Here is a 26,073-nt window from a genome sequence, read left to right on the forward strand (position 1 = left end):
GAGGCGGAAAACACCTAACATGAAGGTTAGTGCAGTTGCTGCCCCACTCAGCGCCATGCGGCTTTCACAAGGGAGGGAGGAGGCTTTTGAGTAAATATAAGCTTGGCCCAGCTTGAGTGGCCTCCTGGTGAAGAAACCCAAGATCCAAGACCAGCCCAAAGAAAAGCAGTGTCCATCCCACAGGGGACGTCCTGCTGTATGAGCCCAAGCAAGAAGAACCAATACAGGGGAGACGTAGGGAGAGAAAAGGGGGAGTGAAGGCCCAAGAGACACAGCCATTGCAAACCCCAGTTGAGATGTTTATTGAGATCTCTGTGGATGTGAAGCCACGAGAGGCCCAGGGCCAGGCAGTACAAGGAAACTGTCCATGTCAGAGGGACGTGCCGGCCCTGAGTGAAACTTTTCCAGCTCTGGGAAGCCCCCAGCCCAGGGGCCTTTGCTGCACAGGAAAAAACAGCTCAAACACAGACCAGCTCAGCAGCTTCCCACAGGCAGCGCCTGGTAGGGCTCAGGCTCCAGCCCAAGCGGCCCCCCAGCCCCAGCCCCAGCAGGGCTCTGGGCAAAGGGCACTGAGAGGCACATGGCCCTGAGCCCCAGCCCTGGGCTGCTGGCACTGCAGGGGGTGGAGGCCCCAAAACTGGTGGTGTCCCCAAGGGTCCATTCTGGTGGCCATGCACAAGTCCTCCAGGGCTACCGAGTGCCAGGACAGACCGTCCTGGTGCCACCTGCTGCAATGGGATGGGCTTGTCGGTGCAGATGGCACCTTTCACCTGGGCAGCTTTCACCTGGGCAGCTTAAATACAAACTTAATTGCAGGGAGGTGCAATATGATACCAATTCCGATGTTTTTTTTATTATGTTATTTGCAATGTTATATTATCCTTTTGTGAGGCCTCTGTTGGGGGTCGTTTTGAGCCTTTTCTTATGGTCTGTTTTTTTAATAAAATGTTTTAAAGATTAAAAAAAAGTGCTCGCCACCACACTGTCTGGCTGTCATGTCCACATGTGCCTGTGCACATACACGTGGTGCCTCCGCATCACCCTCCTCCCACTCCCCCAGCCCCAAGCAGGCTGCAACTCTGCCAGCATGCAAGGGGGAGCCAGCTGTTTCCAATGTTTTCCTCCTTTAAAGGAGAAAATCCACATTTTTGCTTTACAAACAACAAACAGAAAACCCGGATCTCTGCTTATCACTGATGAGTGGGTTTACAAGGCCTGGACCTGCCACCACACACTCCAACACAGGTACGAAATGACACAGTCACTGATCCCAGAAATAACCAGAGTGGGAGACATCCCTTCCTTCCTCGCCCATGTCAGCCTGACCCCAGCTGCACCCACCTGGTATTCCTGGTGTTTCTGACTTTCACTCCCTCGCAGTGCTTCAAGTCCCTCCCTCTCTCGCCTTAGCAGCTGCAGCTGAGTCTGAATTTGTTCCTGAGGGAATGAAAACTCCTTGGGTCAGTTCTCCTTGGAGGGGAGAAGCTGGAGTCTCTTCCCCGCACCATAACCGAGAGGGCTGCTTGAGGGTGCGCTGTGAGCGTGACACCAGGGAAGTCCATGTGCTCAGGCTGGACCAGCAGCTCCCAGTACAGCGCATCCCTTGCCTGGAAGCAGAACTCAATAATGTGCGCTTAATACAGCTGGAGGAGCGAGCAGCACTTATTACAGAGACTTCCCCACCGTCATCGGCAAACACTGCTGACTTGGGAAGTCACTGCTAGTGGCCGATCCTGTGAGCAGGGCCTGCCTTCCACAGCATGCCACATGGGAAGGATCCAGCACTAAAAGGGAGGTGTATGTCCCACCAGATGCACAGCCAGACTGGGCCCATGCCCCCGTACCTTGCACTGCTGTGCAGCCTCCTGGATGGGAGCCGCAGGGTGAGCTTGGTGCGCCCGGGACTCCCAGCAGATCACGCACATCAGGACCTGGTCTGTCTCGCAGAAGAGATTCAGAGCCTCCCTGTGCTGCTCGCACACCGTCTTGCCCCCGGCTCCCCTCATGCTCAGGCCCTTGACTAGTTCTACAACATTTGCCAGCTGCCTGTTTGGGCCCAGGAGCCTCTGGGCAAAGGTCTGTCTGCATTGAGGGCAGGTGACGTCTGTCTCGGCCCCCTCCCAGCACTGGGCAATGCAGGCTTGGCAGAAGTTGTGCCCGCAGCCCATGATCATCACCGGGTCCCTGAAGAACTCCAGGCAGACGGAGCATGTCACCTCATCCTGGAGGCTTTGTACAGAGCTCTCAGTGGCCATGGCTGCAAGCAGGGAAGAGACAGAGCTAGTTTCACTTCCCTAAGCTCAGAGCTGGGCTCATCCTGGGGCAGCTCACCCTGGGGTGTTTCCTTCCTGCCAAATGACTCCAATTGTTCCTAGCCTAGCAGGAGCTCCAGGGTCAAGATCCAGCCCTTGGATTCCTGGGGAATCTGGTAACCCTTGTGGAGAGGCAGCTGAGCACAACTGCAATGGAAAGAACAGGAAAAATCCTTCAAGTCACAACCCAATAACTTAACACCGGCAACACTTCTCAGGACACCTTAGGAGAGAGTCAGTGCACCTGCTGGAGTAGCCAAGAGCATCTCAGGGCTGTTGGGACTTATTTGGTGCTGAACAGCCTAAAAACTCACTCAGATTCCCCTAACACGATCGGTTTTCCTTGGGAAAATAAAATTTAAAAATTCCTGCATTTGCCCCAACGAACCGTTTCATTTCCAAGGCTTTCAGTGGCACAGGCCCCCGTGGACCTGCCATTGCACCTGCTGGGACCCCTGGTGCCTCCCTGAAGGCAACAACAAGCTTCTCCCCTGGGGCAGGGCCAGCATCCCCTGAGGAGCCCTGCACAGGGGTCAGGGGGACCTGAGCCTCCACCTCTCACTGAGGGGACCCAGAAAGTTACACCCCGCCTTCAGTGCTGCAGGTTATTCAGTCTCTGCCCGGGACTCTGCCAGCTCCCAAAGCCCCTGCCCCTGCTCGTTTCCTTCCCCTGGCCAGGTCCTGCTCTGGAGCAGGGGCAGGCAACTTCGGAGTACCGCAGGGTCTACCTTGTACCGTGCCAAGTGCGGGGTATGCACTAGGACGCACAGCAAACGGAAGCAGTAAATCACCATAACTGCTTTGCCTTTTTCTCCCCAGGTTTTCTAAAGACTCTGCACCCGGCGATAATCAACAGACTCGGTACAGACCCCCTGCTCTGGTTTGTTTGCTCCGTGAAGCGAGGTGTGATGACGGGAGAAGAAAGGCGGAGGCAGGCGGGACGGCGGGGGAGGGAGGACGGGGCGCGGGGACTCAGCCGGCTGGAGCGGGCCCGGGCAGCAGGCGCTCGGGCCGGAGCCGGCCGGGCCCGGGCCGGGGCAGGGGCAGGGGCAGGGGCAGGGGCGGGCCCCCGCAGTGCCGCCCCCGCCCCGCGCTCCGAGCCGGGCCGCCGGGCTGCGCCCCGCCTGTGCTGGAGGCGCCGGGGCCAAGTGGGGGAGGGCTCCCCCCGCCCCGCCCGGGGCTGCCAGGTGAGCCCGGAGCAGCAGCGGAGCGGTATGTTTTTGGAAACCTTTTCCTCCCGCAGGGAGTCGTCTCCTCCTGCCCCGGGCTCGGGCGGCTTGTGGGGCAGCCCGTGCCGGCTGTGCCGCGGGTGCTGGGGCGGACGCGGCGCTGTGCCGGCTCTGCGGGGCTGGGGTGCACGTGGTTGGGCAGAGAGCTGGGGCCACGACTGCACCTCGCAGGCCATCGCTTTCTTTTTATATATTTCTCTATATAAATGATTAGGTAGATATACATCTACCGGCATAAACTTTCCATCACACATCCTTTAACCATCCGAAGAAACGGCACTCACGTTACAAAAGGCGCAGCCATCCCGCCGCGCCCGCACGCGCCACCCCTTCCCTGACCCCATCTCAGTCTCGTAGTCCTAGTCCCAGTTGGGGTTCACATTCCCAGTCCTCATCGCGTGGCTTTCCCTGCTGCCGATCCCACCGCTGTCTTCCTCGCTGCCTCCAGGGCTGGGTGCCTCGCTGTGGTCTGCGTTCCCCCTGCCCCCTCCCCTCCCTTGCACACCCTGTCCCTTTTCCAAGTGCAGTTGCCTGCATCTTCTCCCTCCTCTCCCACCGCTTTCCAGTCCTGGGACTGGCGTTCGCTCAGAAACATTGTAAAAAGGCCTGTTTCCCCCGAGCTCCCTGTGCCTGTATACCAGGAGGGTCCTGCGTTGCCACCGGGCGCTCCTCATGCAGGACACAGACTGGTCCAAGTGAGTTGTCAGGGAGCCCTGACGTTTGGTCAAGTGTCCGTACAGCGCCACCTCCCTTGTCATCAGCCTGACTTCTGTCGCTTCCTCCAGGAGCCGGCTTACCTTTTCCACACTCCTTTGGTATAAGGGCAGAGCCTTAGGAGGTGGTTGATGGTCTGTGTTTCATTTTGGCAAGTGTCCCTGGGGCAATTGGGTTGAATCTCTCATCCCTCCCTGGGCCTCTGCGCCCTCACTGGGAGTGCACAGTAAATCATAAATACATCAGAATAACAGGGTGCTTTGCACAGGAATGCAAGCTCCTGATTGGGACCATTCAAGGCAACAGAGAGCAGATTTAGATTGGACATTAGGAAGAACTTCTTCACAGTTCGAGTGGCCAAGGTCTGGAACGGGCTCCCAAGGGAGGTGGTGCTCTCCCCTACCCTGGGGGTCTTCAAGAGGAGGTTGGATAGGCATCTAGCTGGGGTCATCTAAACCCAGCACTCTTTCCTGCCTATGCAGGGGGTCGGACTCGATGATCTATTGAGGTCCCATCCGAACCTAACATCTATGAATCTATGGTAAATCCCATCTCCAGCTTCAAGTACTGGACACACCTGGTATCTAACAACCCCAGATCTATTATGACTAGGTTTCCCATTCAAAGTAATCGCCTCCCCCTTGTTACCACAGTCCTCACCAATCTGGGTGCCTAGGCTGGGTAACACATGTTTTGGGATCCCCCCTGCTGTAACAGTGACCTCTAGAGTGCCCCACAACTCATGGTCTGAGGTGCTTGATTCAAGTAACTGCCGTTACTAAAATGGTAAACCTCGGGTTTAAGGAGTGAATCTCAAGTAACCAAGCCCTGTTCTAGTGAAGTAAATACTAAACATCCCAGTAATCAAGTGCTTTGTTGCTGGTGAAAACAAACATGCACAACCAGGAATGGATCTGAAAAGTTTAACATCTACAATGCAATCAAAGAACATGGCTCTCTTCCTATTGGCTTGCCAGTCTGTCAAGAAGGAGTATAAGAGAAGAGCACAGCTGCCCGCATAGCTCACTCATCCCAGCTGATGACATTTGGTGATAGATCCAGGCCTGGTAAAAGCTGCAAGGATCAGAACTGCTTCCTTGCCCGTCATTGATGAGAAAACACTATTAGAGCTAGACTGGACCTGATTGTAGCTCACTTTATTTCCCCCGAAACATGGCAAGCTGTGATGGGCTGCAGAAGTGATCAGACCAGTGCCAGGGCTGCCTGGCTGAAAGCTGCCTGCTTCACCATGGCATGCCCAAATCCTCTGATATCTCTTCTCTCCATAATGGATGGGACTGTTGATCAGGAGGCAATTGAGACAGACCCTGGTGGATGAAGGACCAGTCTGCAAAATGCACAATATTCCTGCATGTCATGAAGGGTTCTTGGTACCCTACACTTTGAGGTGACCTATAAGATGGTTGCCCTGCCCAGGCTTCCCATTTAGGTCACTGATATACTCCGTTTGCATAGCATCTTTCAGGAACCTCTCCAGCCAAGTCCCAACCCAGAAGTGAGGGTGATGAGATTGGGGCTGGGAAAATGACCTCTACCCTCCAGGTCCTGCTTTTCCTTTGTGTCCTGTCCCAGCCATCTTAGACACCATTTCCAAGGCTCTATATGGTATAGTGGACTCAGGTCCACAGTAATGGAAAGTCCCCAGGATCTTGCCTGACCTCATTCTGCAGCATACCTCAGAGTTGGAAAACATCTTGAGCAAAGGTCAATGGACTTCCTGCCCCACCCTCAGCCCCACCTGGGTGCCAGTGTGAACAGAGGAGGTTTCTGGCTAAATAAGAGCTTCACCTTGTTTTGTTCCATGAGTTGCATCCTTTGAAGAAGGCCAATGCCCATGACCAGGCTCAGGAAAAGCAGTGTCCACCCCACAGGGGAGGTCCTGCTATATGAGACCAAGCAAGGAGAGCCAGCACAGGGGAGATGTAGGCAGAGAACAGGGGGTATGAAGGCCCAAGCAACAAAGGCATTGCAAACCCCAGTTGAGGTGTTTATTAAGATCTCTATGGATGCGCAGCCACCAGGGGCCCAGGGCCAGGCCATACAAGGGAATCATTGGTGTTGGAAGAGCTGGAGGAAGGGAGGTACTTGTCCCCAGTGAAACTCTTCCAGCTCTGGGAAGCCCCCAGCCCAGGGGCCTTTGCTACACAGGAAAAGCTTGCTCAAGCACAAACCAGTCCAGCAGCTTCCCACAGGCAGTGCCTGGCAGGGCTCAGGCTCCGAACCTAGTTGGCCTCCCACTCCCAGCCCCAGCAGGGCTCTGGGCAAAGGGCACCCAGAGGCACTTGGCCCTGAGCCCAGTTCTGGGCTGCTGGCACTGAAGGGGGTGGTGGCCCCAAAGCTGGCAGCATCCCCATGGGTCCATTCTGGTGGCTGCGCTCGAGTTCTCCAGGGCCACCAAGTGCCAGGACAGACCGCCCTGGTCTCACCTGCTGCAACAGGACAGGCTCGTCAGTGCAGACAGCCCCTTTCACCTGGGCAGCTCCCAGGGGCATAGTGGAGGGGACAGGGGTGGGTAGAGGGTCATAGAGAATGGGAAGCCAGAGTGGCCCGTTTCCCCATGGTGGGGTGCACTCCCCGGTTGTTCATCCCCCCATCAAATCACTCAACAGCACAGTCTGAGGTTGGATCCAACCCCCCACACCCAGAACCAGGGCCGGATTTTGTCCCCAGCAAACGAGGCTGGCGGGAAGGTGAAGATCGGGGCCTCAGTGTCAGCATCAAGAAACAACACCAGTCCCGCTGCACAGTCCAGACAGATCTGCACCCTCCTGGGCACCAGGTGCAGGGACAGATGGGTGGGAGCAGGGGCTGTGAGAGCCCAGAGCTGATTTCGACAGCGCTGCACAGCCCAGATCCCCTCCTCAGGGCTAAATCTGATCCCTCCCTTCCTCCTCACAGACTCTCTGGCAACCCCCACGGCCCAGCCCCTTGCCCCCACCTCCACCTCTCAGCAGCGTCTACCCAAGGTGAACCCCTCACGGCCCAGCACACACAGCTCAGAGTCAAATCTCTCAGGACTGTTGGGCAGATACCACTGTGTGATTGCCCATCTCAAACTTCTCCGATCCGTAGACACGACGAGGTCATGATTTGCTGTGTCTGGATCCAGAGTCACCACCACTGGCAGAGAGAATCACAGCGTTAGGGCAGAGCTCAGCCCGGGGCAGACGGGGCTGTTCCTTGCCCTCCCTAGCAGCCCCGTCCTGCCTCAGACCATCCTGGGCCCCCGGAGCTGCCTCTGCCCTGGGCCCGGGGACGGCCCCGCAGCTCCTCAGCCTAGCACGAGGGAGAGACCCTGGCCAGGGGGAAAGCGAGACAGTGGCTGCAAATCCATAGGCAAGGACCAGAAAAACCCAGCCCAGTGTCCCAGGACGGGGGGGTTTCGGTGCTGGGCTGGGAAAGGATTTGACTGTTGTGAGAGGGGCGGCCGTGGCTTCTATGGGATCGTTGTTAATGCCGGGACCAGCTCCCCAGCACTTACCCCTTGTGTATGATCCCTGTGGTCCCCCTTTGCCCTTCTCCAGGTCACACAGCAGAGTCTCTGCAGGGGAAAGGGGCACAGATGTTAGACATTGGGTGTCTGGTTCATGGGATGGGATGGGACCTGCCTCAGTCCTGAGCCCCTGAGACAGAGCAGAGACCCCGGGGCAGCTCCTGCCCTGCTGCTGGGACTGTGGCTGCAGAAGCTGCCTCCACATCTCCCTGCTCCCCTGCAGTGCGGCCTCCTCTCCCAGGACAGGGTGGGAGGGAGCGGCAGGCGCAGGCAGAGGTGGGGGACAAATGTAACAGTCACAGACCCGGGGGAGCTCAGTTCCCAGCCCATCATGCCCCCTTATGCACTGGGGAGGACCAGGAACCACTCAGTGACAGAAAGGGACAAACAACAGGGCTGGAGGGGAAGCCTGTGGGAAGGGGATAAGCTTTGCAAACCTCTTGTTCACTGGCCAAGAGGACAGGCAAGGGTCAGCACTGGGTGGGGAAGTCCAGAGGTCCAGACAGAGTCACCCTCTGCACCCCCACAGGGGCCGCTGGAGCAGGATACCACAGGTGCAGCTTTATACAAGCCACCCCCCCACCTGCCTGCTCTGCTCCCTTCCTGCTCCTGTCCTGGCCCTTCAGGAACCCTCACCCCCTGCACCTCTGGGGCCAAGCCAGCAGACTCCAAACTGTCAGGTGCTGCCTCAAGCCCGCCTCACGTTTAATTTCAGCTCTTATCTTTGGTGGCTTGACATGAGGCGTTGATGCCTGGCAGGTGCCCGTGTTGAGCAGTGCTGGAGCAGCAGGAGCCCTGCAGCTCTGCAGCTTGGACAAAGGGGTCCCTGGAGAAGCCCTGGTTCATCAGTGATTTGCCCGAAGGCAGAGACAGGCCCTTGCCTCATTTCTTCACCCCTGCAACCTGTGATATAAACTGAAAGAGCTAGGTTGTTCTCCCAATTGAAAAAGATGATAGCTCCAAATTCAAACAAACTGCTTGTCCCCTCCCTGTCAACAGGGAAGTGTCCTTTTCACAGCCCCCATCTCAGTACCTTGAAACTTCTTCTAAGTCTCCTGTAGAGCTACACTTTTTCAGGACAAGATGCTGAGTCTCATATCCAGCTCTGGGCATATCCCCTCTGGTGGTTGGAACTGGTCCTCCTTGCACCTGGAAAAAACTCATCCATGTTATTTGATTTTTCCTTTGGGAATTCGGCTGCATGTTAAAAAACCATTGGGTTGATGGAGGGACCTGGAGACTGACTCTGGCCATATGCCTCAGCCACAGGGGCAGAGGCAGCACACATTGTGGCAGTGGCAGCTACCCCAACAGGGACCGATAAGCTTTCTTCAGCTTTGAAATGTCCAGGACATTTACTGGGATCAGGACGGAGCTGAGACTTCATGGGCAGTTGGCTCATGCTCTGCTGGCCAGGACTATTTTCCAGGGTCAAGAGGGGGCAAGCCCAGATTACACCTTATAGTCTTCAGGCCGCTAGTGCCTAAAGCCATCACTTCCCTGAGGACACGAGGGGGATGTTCATCCTTCCTGTTACCAAATTTGCCCATTACTTTGGGGTGTGCTCATTTATTAGGGATAGTTTCTAGGGTCTTGGTGATTCTGTCAATGTGCTGCTTGTGTTACTATACGGAGCTGTATTTCTCCCTTCTGCAAGCCCTCACCCCCAGTGGAGCTATCTTGCAGGACTCAATCTCAATGGGACTGGGTTCCTCCAGTCACCAAATCAGTCACACACACAAACACACACAAATTAACGTGACACGCCTGACCTGGCCGGGCTGATCAGCATGGACAGGCTGACACCCTCATATGCCAAGAATCAGTTCATAAGAGCAACAATAAAATGCAGTCAGACACAAGCACACAGGTGAACAGAATCCCTCTGAATCCAGCTGGGTGTCCAGCTGACACCCTCATGGGCCAGCATTCAGTTCATAAGGGCACATCTGAGTCAAACTGGGTCAATCAGCCTGTACAAGCTGATCCCCTTATGTGTTTCAAACTCAGCACATCCCAATCTTTGGCCTCTTGATGAGCAGACCCCACAATAATTTAGGCTTCACAGGGATCTTTAGCATAGGTAAAAGAAGCGTTGCTGCAGAGCACGGGAGGAAAGAGAAGCAGAGAAGGAAAAATATACCCAATTACTACCAGTTTGACCATAAAAGTTATTTATTGCTAAGCGTATGAAATATATAATAGTACTAGTAGTAATAGACATGCAAAAGAAAAACAAACACAAACAATGACAATACTACCCTGGTTTCACTAAGTATTTGGGGAAACTTAGCTCAAGCTTAACTGATACAGTTCAGGTTCAGAAGTTTATGCCTAGAGAGAAGAGAAAGAACTCTGGGGTCTCACCTAGTCCACGGTACGCAGGCTGCAAAGCTGACAGGCACAGTCCGTAGCACAGTCCTTGAAGAGAGAGATGATCTGTTCTTCCAGCGTCCCAAGAATGACAGGGGATGGTGTCAGCACAGGAGTTTTCTTCTTCTTTCCTTTTCTCCCTCTTTCCTCCTGCTTCTTCTTTTTCTTTCTTTCTCTTCTTAAGCACACACACTTACAGATTTTTATACCCTCAGTTCAGCTGCTTTGAAGCACCCTCAGTAGTGTAAATCATTGTCTTTTCTATTGACAAGGGGTTATCTGGTTTGGACCATCTCAGGAAACTGATTGATAATCAGGAAACACTTAAGATTAGGGAGTAACCCAAATACTTGGGAGCCAGCTTGAGATTCCTATGGATGGCAGATATACTGATGGGATATCTCATGGTTTCTTCAGGAAGAATAGATAGCTTGCAGCATCAGGATTTTGGATTTTTACTTGTTGTGCACAAGCCTCAGCTTAGCATGACTTTTCCAGATTTAAAGCAATTATTGGGGTGCTCATAACCTTTTGTGGAGAGGACTTCCACCAGTCGTCTCGGGAAAGATACGACAACACCTGGGATTAGGGCTCCAGCAGGCTGGATGCTGTGATGAACCCTTAACCATTGTTCAAATGTTGCCCATACCCCCTCGGACTCAGTCTCTTGCCTCAGCATTCCCTAACCCGGCAACCGAGTTTTAGTCAATCAAGTTTAAATAGGCCTCCCATAGTGGGACCGGGGAATGTACGGCCCGAGATGCCTATTAAACTTAGAGCTGTGTGTGGGTGTCTGGGGGGGGGGGAGTCCTTAGCAAATCCAGATGAGAACTGGTCTGATAAATCCTGAGCTGGGTGTGTGTGAACATGGGTTGATTAACATTGGAAGCACAGATTCCCCATCATGCAGTGCTCTCCTGCTTCTCTGGTCCCAGAATTCACTGCAGTCTCTGCTTCAGGCTTTCTGTTTTCCATCTCTCATGTAAATGAATGGTCATCTGGTTCCATCTCAGATGCAAATGAGACCGAGGGCAGTTGTTCACTCTTATCACCCTTATCTGGAGAGTTTCAGGTGCATCTCTCACTGCATCTTAAGCAGTTTCGTTTAGGTAGAGGAGGGGAGGGGGGTGGGGAGGGGGGAGTCCTTGCGAGTCAGACAGACTGCATCCTGTGCCAGGGTTGCCCAAGAATACAGAGCTGAGGCGTAACATTACCACCTCAGAGACAGTCCCAGCTCTTGCTCTGCTGTGGTGCCCTGCAGAGATGTGCCCATTGCATTGTCCCCAAGACCCTTCCCTCTATGGGAAGTGGGGTAGAGCCACGTACCTGCTCAGCATGCTCCTCATGTCCTAAAGGGAGAGACAAAGATGCAAGAGTGAGCTCAGTGCCATGTGCCACAACCAGGGACCCCCTGCCCAAGGGGACACACTTGTCCTCAGACTTTGAGTGCCACACACAGAAGGATCTGGGAAAAGTTCAGCCCCTTTACAAGCCCCGATTCAGTGACCCCCAAGAGGTGTAAAATAGAGCAGTTGTGCAACCTGGGTAGTGGACGCACACACCGCAGCAGCAGCTGGGGCTGATATTCTGCATCTCCCATCACTGCCACCATGTGCCTGTCTGGGGCCCTTGACCTTGTCACCCCTCCTCAGTTACACACCTGGTCCTCACATACCCAAGATTTAGCCCTTTTCCTCCCCTGCACTTGGACTGGAGACATTTAATGTGCTTCACCTTCAGGAGGTCACTGGCTGCCTGCTGGCACTTCCCCTCCAGCTCTTTGATCAGGTTGTTGAGATGGGAAATCTCCTTGGAGAGTTGGGTGACAGTCTCCCCCCCGACTCTTCTCAATCCCCCTCTCCACCTCGGCCAGAACGAATCGCTCTTGTTCCTCCAGAAACCGGCGCAGTCGCTCAAACACAGCCACAATCTTCTGCCTCTCGGCTGCTGCCTTTTGCTGCCATGAAGAGAGAGAAAATAGGTCAGGGAGGGCAGCTGCTTTGGGGAGAGAGTCAGGGAATGGTTCATAAGGCCCCATGGTCCTGGCTGTCTGCACATCTGGGACCCCCGACCTCCTACCATCTGGAACAGAGCTGGGGGTAGCTCAGGTCATGGGTCCTGCCTGGGATCTCTTCACTCTATTCATTTTGCAAACTCTCCCCACATCGCCTATGCCCCCTCATAGTCTTACCCACAGGGAGCTGGGGCAGCTGCTCTTCACCACACTGCCTGGCTGCCAAGTGCATGTGTGCCTGTGTGCACATGCATGTGGTGCCCCCTGCCCCTGATTGTCCTCCTCCCACTCCTCCCAGCCCCAAGCAGGCTGCAACTCTGCCAGCCTGCAAGGGGGAACTGGCCATTTCCCATGTTTTTCTCTTTTAAAGGAGAAAATCCACATTTTTCTGCTGCAAACTGAAAACCCAGATCCCCACTCATCATGGGTGGGTTTGCAAGGCCTGGCTGCATGCACCTGCCACAACACCCTGCAACACACGGTCACAAAATGCCATGGTCACTGTCCCACCAAACGTGCAATGCAGACATTCCTTCCTTCCTCCCCCATGTCAGCCTGACCCCAGCTGCACCCACCTGGTATTCCTGGTGTTTCTGACTTTCACTCCCTCGCAGTGTTTCAAGCCTCTTCCTCTCTCCCCTTAGCAGCTGCAGCTGAGTCTGAATTTGTTGCTGAGGAAAGGAAAATTCCTTGGGTCAGTTTTCCTTGGAGGGGGGAAGCTGGAGTCTCTTCCCCGCACCAGAACCAAGAGGGCTGCTCGAGGGTGCGCTGTGAGCGCGACACCAGGGAAGTCCATGTGCTCAGGCTGAACCAGCAGCTATCAGTACAGCGCACCCTTGCCTGGAAGCTGCACTGAATACTGTGCGCTTATCACAGCTGGAGCAGCAAGCAGCCCGTTTCCAGCTGTGTTGCAGAGCCAGCTCCTGCCCAGTAGTAAGAGCAGATTGAAGAACACAAGCAGTACCTGGGGACGTGCCACAAGGCAACACTACAACCAACAGGGGAAGTGCAGACTGTCAGCGACATGCACTGAACAGAAAATAATATGGCCATGAACCCAGACAGTACAGAGTATGAGCCACTCTTAGGCAGCCAAGCAGGATAAGACACAACTCTAGTCTCTATGTACAGAAATGAAAAAACTCAGAAGCAAGGCACCAGTCCTTTAGTATCACAGCCCAGCAGTACAGCTACAATGGGATGCCTCAAAAACAGCAGCATTACTCCAGAACCAGCATAGCACAACATTTGGTAGCCAGGCCTGGACAGAGATGGGAAAAAGAGGTGCTCAGATACAAGAGGAGCTCCTGGCTGTGCTCTCTGGAATGGGGCCTTTTCCACCACTTCACCTCTGGACCAAGCATCAGCCCACAAAGCCATCCCTGAGGGCACCAAATTTGCACATATTACGGAGGCTTCTGCACTGTTGTCAGCATCCACTGCTGGCCTGGGAAGTTTCTGCTAGTGGCCAATCCTGTGAGCAGGGCCTGTCTTCCAGAGCATGCCACATGGGAAGGATCAAGTGCTTAAAGGGAGGTGTACATCCCACCCAGCTGCACAGCCAGACCGGGTCCGCACCCCCATACCAGGAGGCTGCGCAGCAGTGCAAGGATGGGAGCCGCGGGGTGAGCTCGGTGCCCCCGGGACTCCCGGCAGATCAGGCACATCAGGACCTGGTCTGTCTCGCAGAAGAGCTTCAGAGCCTCCCCGTGCTGCTCGCACACCATCTTGCCCTCGGCTCCCTCCGCTGACCCCGCGCTCAGGCCCTTGACCACTTTGACTAGATTCGCCAGCTGCCTGTTTGGGCCCAGGAGCCTCTGGGCAAAGGTCTGTCTGCACTGGGGGCAGGTGACGTCCGTCTCGGCCCCCTCCCAGCACTGGGCGATGCAGGCTCAGCAGAAGTTGTGCCCGCAGCCCAGGATCATCACCGGGTCCCTGAACAACTCCAGGCAGACGGAGCAGGTCGCCTCGTCCCGGAGGCTTTGTACAGCGCTCGCCGTGGCCATGGGACAAAAATTGCTTTGCCTTTTTTTCTCCCCAGTAAACCCCAGGTTTTCTAAGGACTCTGCACCTGGCGATAATCAACAGACTCGGTACAGACCCCCTGCTCTGGTTTGTTTGCTCCGTAAAGCGAGGTGTGATGACGAGAAAAGAAAGGCGAAGGCAGACGGGACGCGGGGGCAGCGCTGGCCCCGCGCAGCAGGCGCTCGGGCCCCTCCGCGGAGCAGGTCGGGCTGGAGGCGGCCGGGGCCGGGAGCGGGGGAGAAGAGGCCCCCAGCACAGTGCTGCCCCCCGGGCTGCGCTCGGCGCGGATTGGCCGCGGGCGCCGGCCCGCCTGTGCTGGAGGCTTCGGTGCCAACGGGGGGGGATGTTGTCCCGGCCGGGCTCCCCCCGCCCCGCCCCGCCCGGGGCTGCCAGGTGAGCCCTGGTGTCTAACAACCCCAGATCTATTATGACTAGGTTTCCCATTCAAAGTAATCGCCTCCCCCTTGTTACCACAGTCCTCACCAATCTGGGTGCCTAGGCTGGGTAACACGTTTTGGGATCCCCTCTGCTGTAACAGTGACCTCTAGAGTGCCCCACAACTCATGGTCTGAGGTGCTTGATTCAAGTAACTGCCATTACTAAAATGGTAAACCTCGGGTTTAAGGAGTGAATCTCAAGTAACCAAGCCCTGTTCTAGTGAAGTAAATACTAAACCTCCCAGTAATCAAGAGCTTTGTGCATGTTTGTTTTCACCAGCAACAACCAGGGGTGGATCTGAAAGGTTTAACATCTACAATGCAATCAAAGAACATGGCTCTCTTCCTATTGGCTTGCCAGTCTGTCAAGAAGAAGGCGTATAAGAGAAGAGCACAGCTGCCAGCACAGCTGGCTCCTTCCAAAAGAGCCCTGTAAGCTGTGCCCAGCTGATGACGTTTGGTGATAGATCCAGCCCCAGTGAAAGCTGCAAGGATCACAACCGCGTCCTTCCCCGTGATTGGTGAGAAAATACTATTAGGGCTAGACTGGACCTGATTGTAGCTCACTTTATTTCCCCCCAAAACATGGCAAGCTGTGATAGGCTGCAGAAGTGATCAGACTAGTGCCAAGGCTCCCTGGCTGAAAGCTGCTGGCCACATCAGGCATTGATTTTTTTTTTCTTCTTTTTTTTTTTTTAAGCGGGGGTGGTGATTTCTATTTGTAGTTATGTGTGTGTTGTGCTGGTCTGGGCAGGAAGATCAGTAAGGGGCAGGAGCTGGACTTGCTGTGTAGGTCAGGCCCTTGGGTGCTGAGCTTGGCCTGGGAAGGTAGGGCATTCAAGTTTAGGGTGTGGACCTTGGTATTGGCCTAGAAATGGGGCATGTGAAAATATTTTTTGCACCCCAAAAAACAGCAAGCTGTGATGGGCTGAAGAACTGATCGGACCAGCGCCAGGGCTGTCTGGTTGAAAGCTGCCTGCCTCGCCACAGCATGCCCAAACCCTCTGGTATCTCTTCTCTCCATAATGGATGGGTCTGTTGATCAGGAGGCAACTGAGACAGACCCTGGTGGGTGAAGGACCTGTCTGCAAAATGCATGATATTCCTGTGTGGCACGAAGAGGTTGCTGGTGTCTTACTTTGAGGTGACCTATAAGATGTTGCCCTCCCCAGGTTTTGCTTTTAGGTCACTGATCTACTCAGCTGGTACAGCCTAGGGGCCTCTGGTGCTGCACAGGAAAATCCAGCTCAAGCACAAACCAGCCCAGCAGCTTCCCACAGGCAGCGTCTGGCCGGGCTCCAGTTCCAAACCCAGGCGACTTCCCACCCCCAGGTCCCAACCGGGCTCTGAGCAAAGGACACCCAGAGGCACTTGGCCCTGAGCCCCAGTCCTGGGCTCCTCGCACTGCAGGGGGTGGTGGCCCCAAGGCTGGTGGCATCCACAAGGGTCTGTTCTGGTGGCTGCCCTCAACTCCTCCAGGGCTACTGAGTGCTGGGACAGACCAGCCTGGTGCTGGCTGCTGCAACGGGACAGGCTTGTCGGTGCAGATGGCATCTTTCACCTGGGTAGCATCCGGGGGCATAGAGGAAGGGACGGGGGCAAGTAGAGGGTATTCCTTTGGGGTCATAGAGAATGGGAAGCCAGAGCGGCCCTTTTCCCCATGTGGGGGGTCAATTCCCCAGCTGTTCCCCCTCAATAGCACAGTCTGAGCATGGCTCCAGTCCCATACACCCTGAACCAGGGCCGGATTCTGTCCCCAGCGAATAAGGCTGGTGGGAAGGTGAAGATCAGGGCCTCGGTGTCAGCATCAAGAAAAAACACCCACCCCCCTGCGCGGTCCAGACAGACCTGCACCCTCCTGGGCGCCTGGCACAGGGACAGGGGGGTGGCAGCAGGGGCCGTGAGAGCCCAGACCTGATTCCCCCAGCACTGCACCACCCAGATCCCCTCCTCGGGGCTAAATCTGATCTGTTCCTTCCTCCTCACAGACTCTCTGGCAACCCCCACGGCCCAGGCCCCCTGCCCCACCTCCACCTCCCAGCAGTGTCTCCCAGAGGTGAATCCCTCATGGCCCAGCACACACGAGTCCGTATAAAATCTCTCAGGATTGTTGGGCACAGGATGCTGTGTGTCTTCCCATCTCACACTTCTCCGATCCGCAGACAGGACGAGGTGGGGATTTGCCGTGTCTGGATCCAGAGTCACCGTCGCTGGCAGAGAGAATGGCAGCGTCAGGACAGAGCTCAGCCCGGGGCAGACGGGCCGTTCCTTCCCCTCCCCACCAGCCCCGTCCTTCTCCAACTGTCCTGGGCCCCCGCAGCTGCCTCTGCCCTGGGCCCCAGAGGCTGAACATGGATGGCCCTGCAGCTCTTCAGCCTGGCACAGGGGAGAGCCCCTGGCCTGGGGGAAAGGGAAGAGCCAATCCATAGACAAGGGCAGGAGAATCCCAGCCCAGCACCCCCGGTCCCAGCACAGGGGGTTTGGTGCTGGGCTGGGAGAGGGTTTGACTCTTGTTCAGGGGTTCTGTGGGATCATTGTTAATGCTGGGACCAGCTCCCCAGCACTTACCCTTTGTGTATAATCCTTGTGGTCCCCCTTTGTCCTTCTCCAGGACAGACGTCAGATTCTCTGCAGGGAAAAGGGGCACAGATATTAGACCTCTGGTGTCTGGTTCATGCTTCAAGCTGAGACCTGCCTTGGTCCTGAGCCCCTGAGACTGAGCAGAGACACTGGGGCAGCTCCTGCCCTGCTGCTGGGACTGTGGCTGCAGAAGCTGCTCCACATCTCCCTGCTCCCCTGCAGCGCAGCCTCCTCATCCAGGACAGGGCGGGAGGGAGCTGCAGGTACAGGCAGAGGAGTAGGGGGAGAAATGTAATAGCCATGGACCTGGGGAGCTCAGCGCACATCCCATCCTGCACCACTTAGGCCCTGGGGACGAGCCACACAGCGACAGAAAGGGACAAGCAGGGGGGTTGGAGGGGGAGCCCATGGCAACGGGATAAGATTTGCAGAATCCTCATTTATTGATTGGCTGAGGGGACAGGCAAGGGCTTGCACTGGGTGGGGAAGTCCAGGGGTCCAGACCGAGTCACCCTCTGTTCCAGTGGCCCCTGTGGGGGTGCAGGATACTAGAGGTGCAGCTTCACCCGGGCCGCCCCCCACCTGCCTGCTCATAGATTTCATAGACAATAGGGCTGGAAGAGACTTCAGAAGATCATCGAGTCCAGACCCCTGCCCAAAGGGCTGGAAGTCAGCTGGGGTTATAGAATCCCAGGAACATAAGTATCCAATTTACTCTTGAAGGTGTTCAGTGTAGGTGAATGAACCACCTCCGATGGCAGGCTGTTCCAGACCTTGGGGGCTTGGACAGGAAAGAAATTCTTCCTTATGTCCAGCCTGAAACAGTCTTGCAGAAGCATGTAACTGTTCGACCTCATCATCCCTTGGGGCGCTCTGGTGAACAAACGTTCCCCCAAATATTGGTAGTCACCCCTGGTAAACTTATAGGTGGCCATCAGATCACCCCAAGCCTGCGCTTTTCCAGGCTAAAGAGTCCCATGGCTCTCAGCCTGTCGTCATAAGGTCTGTTTTCCTGACCTCTGATCATGCACGTGGCTCTTCTCTGGTCTCTCTTTACTCCCTCCTTCTTCCTCTCCTGGCCCTTGGGAGACCTCCCCACTGCACACCTGGGGCCAAGTCAGCAGGCTCCAAACCTGACAGCCTGCCTCAAGTTTAATTTTGGCTCTTAACTTCAGTGGCCTGACAAGAGACACTGGGGGCTTACTCTGAGTGTGGCAGGGCCCTGCAGCTCCCACCACCCCAGTTGCAGGTGCCCATGCTGATCAGTGCTGGAGCAGCAGGAGCCCTGCAGCTCTGCATCCGGGACAAAGGGGTGCCCAGAGGAGCTCTGGTTCATCAGTGATTTGCCCAAAGGCAGAGAGAGGCCTTTGCCTTGTGTATTCATTCCTGTGGCCTGTGATATCAGTCCAGCACGTTCAGTTTATCTTGCAATTAAAAAAGATGCTGGCTTCAAATTCGAACCAACTGTTCGTCTTCTCCTCAACAAGGACCCTTCCCTCTTTTCTTTAACAGCCCCTATCTCAGTACCTTCAAACTTCATCAAAGTCTCCTGTAGAGCTAGTGTTTGTCCAGAAAATATGCCAAGTCTCATTTCCAGCTCTGGGCAAATCCCCTCTGGCAGCTGGAACTGCTCCTTCTTGCACCTGGGAACAAACTAGTCTGTGTTATTTGATTTTCCTTTGGGAACTCAGTGTCATGGTAAAATCATTGGGTGGATGGAGGTACCTGGAGACTGCCTCTGGCCATGTGCCTCACCCATAGGGGCAGGGGCAGCACAGACAGTGGCAGTGACAACTCCCCAGCAGGGACTGATAAGTTTTCTTCAGATCCGAAATGTTCAGGACATTTCCTGACATCAGAAAGGAGCTGAGACTTCACAGGCAGTTGACACAAGCTCTGGTGACCAGGACTATTCCCCGGGGACAAGCGGGGAAAGCCCAGATTACACCTTATAGTCTTCAGGCTGTCAGTGCCCAAAGCCATCGCTTCCCCCAGGAGAAGAGGGGGACGTTTATGCTTCCCACCTCAGGGACAGTCCCAGTGCTTGCTGTGCTGTGGTGCCCTGCAGAGATGTGCCCATTGCATTGTCTCCAGGACCCTTCCCTCTATGGGGAGTCAGGTGGAGCCACGTACCTGCTCAGCATGCTCCTCATGTCCTAAAGGGAGAGAAAAAGATGCAAGAGTGAGCTCAGTGCACTGTGTCCCAACCAGGGACCCCCTACCCAAGGGGACACACTTTGTCTTCAGACTCTGAGTGCTGCACACAGAAGGATCTGGGGAAAGTTCAGCCCCTTTACAAGCCCCCATTCAGTGACCCCCAAGAAGTGTAAAATAGAGCAGTTGTGCACCTTGGGTAGTAGATGCACACAGGGCAGCAGCAGCTGGGGCTCATATTCTGCACCTCTCATCACTGCCACCACATGCCTGTCAGGGTCTCTTGACCTTGTCCATCCTCAGTTATGCACCTGGTCCTGACAGACCCAAAACTTAAGCCATTCCCTCCCCAGCACTTGGGTCGGAGACATTTCATGTGCCTCACCTGCAGGAGGTCACTGGCGGCCTGCTGGCACTTCCCCTCCAGCTCCCTGATCAGGTTGTTGAGACATGAAATCTCCTCGGAGAGTTGGGTGACAGTCTCCCCCTGATTCTTCTCAATCCCGCTCTCCAGCTCTCCCAGCTCAGCCAGCACGAGTCGCTCTTGTTCCTCCAGAAACCGGCGCAGTCGCTCAAACGCAGCCACAACCTTCTGCCTCTCGGCTGCTGCCTCTTGCTGCCATGAAGAGAGAGAAATCATGTCAGGGAGAGCAGCCGCTTTGGGGAGAGTCGGGAAATCGTTTGTAAGGCCCCGTGGTCCTGACTGTCCACATGGCTGGGACCCCCGACCTCCCACCGTCTAGAACAGAGCTGGGGGTAGCTCAGGTCTGGGACCCCGCCTGGGATCTCTTCACTCTGTTCATTTTGCAAAGGTTTTTTCTGTTTCCCTGAGAGGTAGGTCCTGATGGAGGGGAGAAGTCCATGGCTCTCAGCAAGAAAAGCTTTCTTCTCATCATCAGTGATCCTGGTTTTCTCTGTTTAAAAATCCCGGATCCTCTGATTATGGTTGCCGTCAGCATCAGGATGCCTGCGTCAGGGAATTCAACCTGAGGTGCTGGAGTTGGTGCCATGATGAGGGTTTTGGCTTCTACAGCCACAACCCGCACTTCCCTGAGAGAGGCATCCTGGTACAAGATGGTCTTCATCACTCTTCTAAAGGTAAGAGTCTGTTCTCTTACAGGTTGGCTGATCTCTGAAGGGCTTTAAACTAGGTTCGTCAGGGGACAGGGAAGCAGAGGATAAGGAAAACCTTATCAGCGAGCCATGAGCATTGCACTGGATCAGCCCAGGTAAGTATTTAAGCACTATGGGGCCTGATAGACATCAGGACAGAGGGAGGTACCAAGGGCACCCATTAGGGGGCTTAAATGTCTCTACACTGATGCTGGGGGAACATAGGGAACAAGCAGGAGGAACTTGCACTCCTGCTTGCAAGCAACAACTTTGACCTGGTTGGACTAACTGAAACCTGGTGGGACCGTTCTCATGACCGGGCAGTAGGCATTGAGGGTTACAGGTTGTGCAGACAGGATAGAGTGGGGATAAAAGGTGGAGAGGGGTGTTGCTCTCTATGTTAAGGAACAATATACATCCTCTATAATCAAGATGGGATCAGAGAAGGGCCAAACTGAGGTACTGTGGGCCAGGATACAAGGGGGTTGGAGGAAAAGGGACTTGGTAGCGGGGGTCTACTATAGACTGCCACACCAGGAGGATGAGCTAGACCTGCAGTTCTCCAGACAGCTCTCAGAGGCCATACGGTCGACAGATATGGTTGTCATGGGTGACCTAAACTACCCTGGCATGTGCTGGGAGGAGCAGTCAGCCAAATCTAACCATTCACCTAGGCTCTTTACCTGCATACAGGATCTCCACCTAACACAGGAGGTATACGATCCCACTAAGGGAAATGTCTTGCTGGACTTGGTGTTAGCTACAGGGGATGACCTGGGGCAGGATCTGCAAGTATAAGGTAACTAGGGGATAGTGACCATTGATTGATTGAATTCACTGTCTGGCAAAGGGCGGGTAAACGAACTAGCAGGACTGAAGTGCTAGACTTCAGAAAGGCTAACTTCAGTGTGCTCAGGAGATTAGTTAGTGAGGTGTTGCATTGGAGAAATGGGGGTCCAGGAAGGGTGGTCATTCCTCAGGGGAGCGATCCTACAGACGCAGAAGGAGACAATCCCATTGCGCATAAAAGGGGACAAAGGGGCCAAGAAGCTCTCTTGGCTAAACAGGGAAGTCCAGGAAAGCCTAAGGGCAAAGAAAGAGGTATACAGGCTGTGGAAACAGGGGGTAGCTACCAAGGAGGAATATACAACAAGTCCTTCTTCAGGTATATAGGGAGCAAAAGGAAGGCACAGGGTAGCATAGGACCCCTGCAGGACAAACTAGGGCAGTTGGTGACAGAGGAGGGACAAAGCCGAGCTCTTCAATGAGTTCTTTGCATCTGTATTCCTAGACGTAGACCAAGACAAATCTCCCAATTGGATAATAGATAGACACAGGATGGACACCAGCCCATCAACTGTTAGTGCAGACTTAATGAAGGGGCACTTGGAGGGGAGGGGATGGATGTGTTTAAATCAGCAGCCCTGGATGAACTTCATCCAAGGGTACTGAAGGAATTGGCCAGTGTCATAGAAGAGCCGCTGGTACGGCTGTTCAAGCACTCATGGTGCTCAGGTCAGGTCCCAGAGAACTGGAAAACGGCCAATGTGGTCCCCATTTTCAAGAAGGGGAGAAGGAAGGAACTGGGAAACTATAGGCTAGTTAGTCTAACCTCTATCCTTGGGAAAACTCTGGTACAAATCATTAAGGATCACATTTGTGGGAGCCCAGCAGGGGAAATAATGCTGAAAGAAAATCAGCATGAATTCATTGCAGGTAGATCCTGCCTGACTAACCTTGTTTCTTTTTATGATCAGGTCACAAAATGCCTAGATGCAGGAGTCGAGGTCAATGTCATCTACCTAGACTTTAAGAAGCCCTTCAATATGGTATCTCATTCTGTTCTCATAAATAAAATGACAGACTGTGATGTAGATGATTACATGGTCAGGTGGGGGGCAAATTGGCTGAGGAGGTGCACCCAGAGAGTGGTGGTGCACAGGCCGGTATCAACCTGGAAAGAGGTGGGCAGTGGAGTCCCGCAAGTCTCGATCCTTGGACCGGTGCTATTCAATGTCTTCATCAGTGACTTGGACAAGGGCATAGAGAACTCCCTGTCCAAGTTCTCATGTTACCAAAATATGGGGCAAATTTAACACACCAGAGGGTAGGAAAGGGATCCAGGCAGATCTGGACATGTTGGAAAAATGGGCAGAACGAAGTAGGATGCAGTTCAACAAAGACAAGTGCAAAGTGCTGCACCTGGGCAAAAAGAACCACCAACACACTTCCAGGTTGGGGGACGACCTTCTCAGGAGCACAGCAGCAGAAAGGGATCTTGGAGCTACAGTTGACTCCACAATGAACATGAGTCGTCAATGTGACAAAGTGATGAACAAGGCTAACTGCACTTTATCATACATTTTTCCTGGAGACCCTACTCCTCAGCCAGCGCCCGCAGGGGGGCATCGGTGCTCCCGCCCTCCCCCCCGCACATCAACTAATTGGGGAGCACTGGCTGTGAGGGGGTGCACCAGCATGCTCAGGGGGTGCACGTGCACCCCCCATGCACGCCCTACGCATCGCCACTGCCCCTTCCTACCCTAACATCTATGAATCTAATAAAACTATGATATAAACCCAAAATCCTCATTTATCCACAATTAAAGTGAAACACTGCTATATATATAGGTATCAGCTGAACACAATGTTTTATTGATATATTTATAATTTTAAAGCAATTTGGAAGACTACAATTGCCTTAATCATTATAAAAAAATCATTTCTAAATACCTATATATTTTGGGATTTAATTTTGTTTTTTTAATCATAGAAAATCAGAGATCCCTCTGCCCCCTTCACTCACCAGGATGCAGGTCCAGCCTCAGCTGTTCCTCCCCTGGTGCTGAGTAGCCCTGATGTGTTGATGCCCTTCATTCATAAGCCACAGACATCCCCCAGCCCTGACGGTACCCCTCAATCTCAACCTGCAGCCCCCTGGCCCTGCTGATGCCACTCACTCCCGACCTGTAGCCCACCTCCCCAACTGATGCCCCTCGCTCCACAGCTCCCTTTTACCAGTGATGCGTAAGAGGGGGAATGGGGTGGGGCATATAACCCCCCCCCCCATATTTATGCACCCATGGCAGGGCACGGGGCTGTAGCCTGGCCACACTAGCATGGGCAGGATCCACCTCCACGACCCAGCAGGTAGGACCTGCCATGGGAAGGCAGAGTGGAGCGGTGAGACTCTGCTCCCGCCAATGCTCCTGTATTGCCAGCAGCACAAGGAGTAACAGAGCTGTGGTAGGCTGCACTGCCCTCACCTCCCACTGTGAGCTGCTTGCACGCTGGGCTCTGGTTGTACTCTGGAGGGGAGGTAGAGTTGGGGGCAGCGCAGGTGGCCTGAGGGGAGTGGCAGTGGCGGCCAGGCCATGGTGGCAGGGTAGAGCTGTGACCGAGTGTGCGAGCGGTTGGGACAGGAGGAAGTGAGGATAGCATGGTCACCCCCCAGGTCTGTTACTCTTTTGCACTGCTAGCAGCATGGCTGGTGCTGGGGCAGCGGCGGCAGTAGCGACAAGTCTCACTGCCCCACTTCTCCCTCCAATGCTGGGTCCTGCCTGCTGGGCTGTGGAGGTGGCTTCTGCCCATGCCGATCTGGCCAGCTGCAGTCCCGTGCCCCACTGTGGGCATAGAGATCTGGAAGGGCCACATGCCACTGTAGCACATTGTCAATGGTGCCAGATCCCTCCCCGGGAGCGTGTGAACCAGTGGGGAGCCAGCTCCGTGATATCCCCTGCACCATCCCACCAAGCCACTCGTACATCCATCCCCAGCTGGGCCCTGCAGTCTTGCATTACTACTCTGGCCCCAGGTCGCATACACCATCTCAGGTGGGCAGCGCCCTCAGTCCCAGCAGCGAACCCTGCCCCACTCTCTCCCTCATTGTGGGGGCTTGCGAGAACTGCTGCTGCCACATCTATCTTCCCCCTCCAACTCTCCCCGCATCACCTATGCCTCCACATAGTCTTATCCACAGGGAGCTGGGGCAGCTGCTCTCCACCACACTGCCTGGCTGCCAAGTTCATGTGTGCCTGTGTGCACATGCACGTGGTGCCCCCTGCCCCTGATTGTCCTCCTCCCAGCCCCAAGCAGGCTGCAACTCTGCCAGCCTGCAAGGGGGAACTGGCCATTTCCCATGTTTTTCTCTTTTAAAGGAGAAAATCCACATTTTTCTGCTGCAAACAGAAAACCCAGATCCCCACTCATCATGAGTGGGTTTGCAAGGCCTGGCTGCATGCACCTGCCACAACACCCTGCAACACACAGTCACAAAATGCCATGGTCACTGTCCCACCAAACGTGCAATGCAGAAGACATCCCTTCCTTCCTCCCCACATCAGCTGGACCCCAGCAGCACCCACCTGGTATTCCTGGTGTTTATGACTTTCACTCTCTCGCAGTGCTTCAAGCCTCTTCCTCTCTCCCTTTAGCAGCTGCAGCTGAGTCTGAATTCGTTCCTGAGGGAAGGGAAATTCCTTGGGTCAGTTTTCCTTGGAGGGGAGAAGCTGGAGTCTCTTCCCTGCACCAAAACTGAGAGGGCTGCCTGAGGGTACGCTGTGAGCATGACACCAGGGAAGTCCATGTGCTCAGGCTGGACCAGCAGCTCCCAGTACAGCGCACCCCTTGCCTGGACGCAGCATCGAATAGTGTGCGCTTAACAAAGGGAGCCAGCTCCTGCCCAGCAGGAAGAGCACATAGAAAAATGGAGCCAGTTCTAGGGAGGTGCCACAAGGCAACACTGCAACCAGTGGGAAGTGCAGGCTGTCAGGGACATGCACTGAACAGAAAATAACACAGCCTTCAATCCACCGCGGTCGATAGTCCAGAGTGCCAGCCAGTCTTAGGCAGCTGGGCAGGACAAGACACAGGTCTGGTCTCTGGGCACTGAAATGAAGAAACTCAGAAATGAGGCACCAGTCCTGGAGTACCACAGCCCAGCAGTACAGCTACAGCTACAGCTACAGTGAGATGCCTCAGAAAGAGCAGCATTAATCCAGGACCAGCGCAGCACGGCATTTGGTAGCCAAGCCTGGACAGAGACAGGGATGGAGGTGCTCAGATACAAAAGGAGGTCCCGGCCATATTCCCTGGACTGGGGCGGTGCCACCAAGTCCCCTCTGGACCCAGCATTAGCCCTGAAGGCCCCGGCACCAATGCAATGCGCATTACTGAGACTTGTGCAACGTGCCAGGAGCATCGGCTGGGGGAAGCGGCTGCTCGTGGCAGATCCCGTGAGCAAGGCCTGCCCTCCAGAGCATGCCACGTGGGCTCTGTCCGAGGCGAACAGAGTCTGTCCACGAGCTACAATTCCCCCATCCCCAAGGAGTCCCCAGGCAGCTCCCAGGGAGGGTTGTAACAACTGAAGGGAAACCAGTGCCGGACACCCCTGGTTTCAAGACACAGCCCCGCACACAACCGTGGGTCAGTGACATTGGAGGAGGTTCACTGCTCTGCGTGTCCAGGGCCAGGGGAGCGGCTTTCCTGCTCCATCTGGTTTCAAAAGAAGGATTTGATGACAAGGGCATTCTGGTCTTTCTCGCCTCCCCCCAGCAGGATGGCTTGCACAGAGGCTACCACAAACCAGCCTCCATGGGCAGCAATGCCA

General features: G+C 54.8%; 2 protein-coding genes and 2 long non-coding RNA genes across 6 annotated transcripts; 1 reads left to right on the forward strand and 3 right to left on the reverse strand.

Moving 5' to 3' along the window:
* Positions 1-291: 291 nt before the first annotated feature.
* On the reverse strand, positions 292-3,248 carry LOC109280982 (zinc finger protein RFP-like). Its single transcript, XM_019478808.2, has 2 exons — positions 1,845-3,248; positions 292-1,437 (listed from the first exon to the last, which is right to left on the reverse strand). The coding sequence occupies exons 1-2, from the start codon at positions 2,253-2,255 to the stop codon at positions 1,207-1,209; spliced, it is 642 nt and encodes a 213-aa protein (XP_019334353.1). The 5' UTR covers positions 2,256-3,248; the 3' UTR covers positions 292-1,206.
* A 140-nt stretch (positions 3,249-3,388) lies between these two features.
* On the forward strand, positions 3,389-23,156 carry LOC109280989 (uncharacterized). Of its 2 annotated transcripts, none has more exons than XR_009455683.1 (3): positions 3,389-3,524; positions 20,473-21,264; positions 22,223-23,156. It is a non-coding gene; the product is annotated as an uncharacterized LOC109280989 (long non-coding RNA). The 2 variants fall into 2 exon arrangements; XR_002087493.2 differs by lacking the exon at positions 3,389-3,524 and having other exon boundaries at positions 19,962-20,581; positions 21,159-21,264.
* LOC132244089 (uncharacterized) lies at positions 7,186-13,058 on the reverse strand. The gene is made up of 6 exons (XR_009455684.1): positions 12,732-13,058; positions 11,877-12,099; positions 10,137-11,491; positions 8,803-8,918; positions 7,758-7,817; positions 7,186-7,396 (listed from the first exon to the last, which is right to left on the reverse strand). It is a non-coding gene; the product is annotated as an uncharacterized LOC132244089 (long non-coding RNA).
* Positions 14,573-25,023, reverse strand: LOC102574889 (E3 ubiquitin-protein ligase TRIM7). Of its 2 annotated transcripts, XM_019478773.2 has the most exons (6): positions 24,830-25,023; positions 19,738-19,968; positions 19,332-19,354; positions 18,726-18,841; positions 17,187-17,246; positions 14,573-16,828 (listed from the first exon to the last, which is right to left on the reverse strand). In XM_019478773.2, the coding sequence occupies exons 3-6, from the start codon at positions 19,349-19,351 to the stop codon at positions 16,311-16,313; spliced, it is 714 nt and encodes a 237-aa protein (XP_019334318.2). In that variant the 5' UTR covers positions 19,352-19,354; positions 19,738-19,968; positions 24,830-25,023; the 3' UTR covers positions 14,573-16,310. The 2 variants fall into 2 exon arrangements, with proteins under 2 accessions (XP_019334318.2, XP_059571051.1); XM_059715068.1 differs by lacking the exons at positions 19,738-19,968; positions 24,830-25,023 and having other exon boundaries at positions 19,332-19,361.
* Positions 25,024-26,073: the final 1,050 nt, after the last annotated feature.

This window comes from Alligator mississippiensis, chromosome 11 (assembly GCF_030867095.1).
Source record: "Alligator mississippiensis isolate rAllMis1 chromosome 11, rAllMis1, whole genome shotgun sequence".
Classification (NCBI taxonomy): Eukaryota; Metazoa; Chordata; order Crocodylia; family Alligatoridae; genus Alligator; species Alligator mississippiensis.

Coding starts and splice junctions, on each gene's coding strand:
- LOC109280982 (XM_019478808.2), bottom strand. CDS start 2,255: ATGGCCACTGAGAGCTCTGTACAAAGCCTCCAGGATGAGGTGACATGC. Junction 1,438..1,844: donor AGGCTGCACAGCAGTGCAAG/GTACGGGGGCAT, acceptor TCATTCCCTCAG/GAACAAATTCAGACTCAGCT.
- LOC102574889 (XM_019478773.2), bottom strand. CDS start 19,351: ATGAGGAGCATGCTGAGCAG. Junction 18,842..19,331: donor ATGAGGAGCATGCTGAGCAG/GTACGTGGCTCC, acceptor GTTTGTTCCCAG/GTGCAAGAAGGAGCAGTTCC. Junction 16,829..17,186: donor ACAAGGATTATACACAAAGG/GTAAGTGCTGGG, acceptor TCTCTCTGCCAG/CGACGGTGACTCTGGATCCA.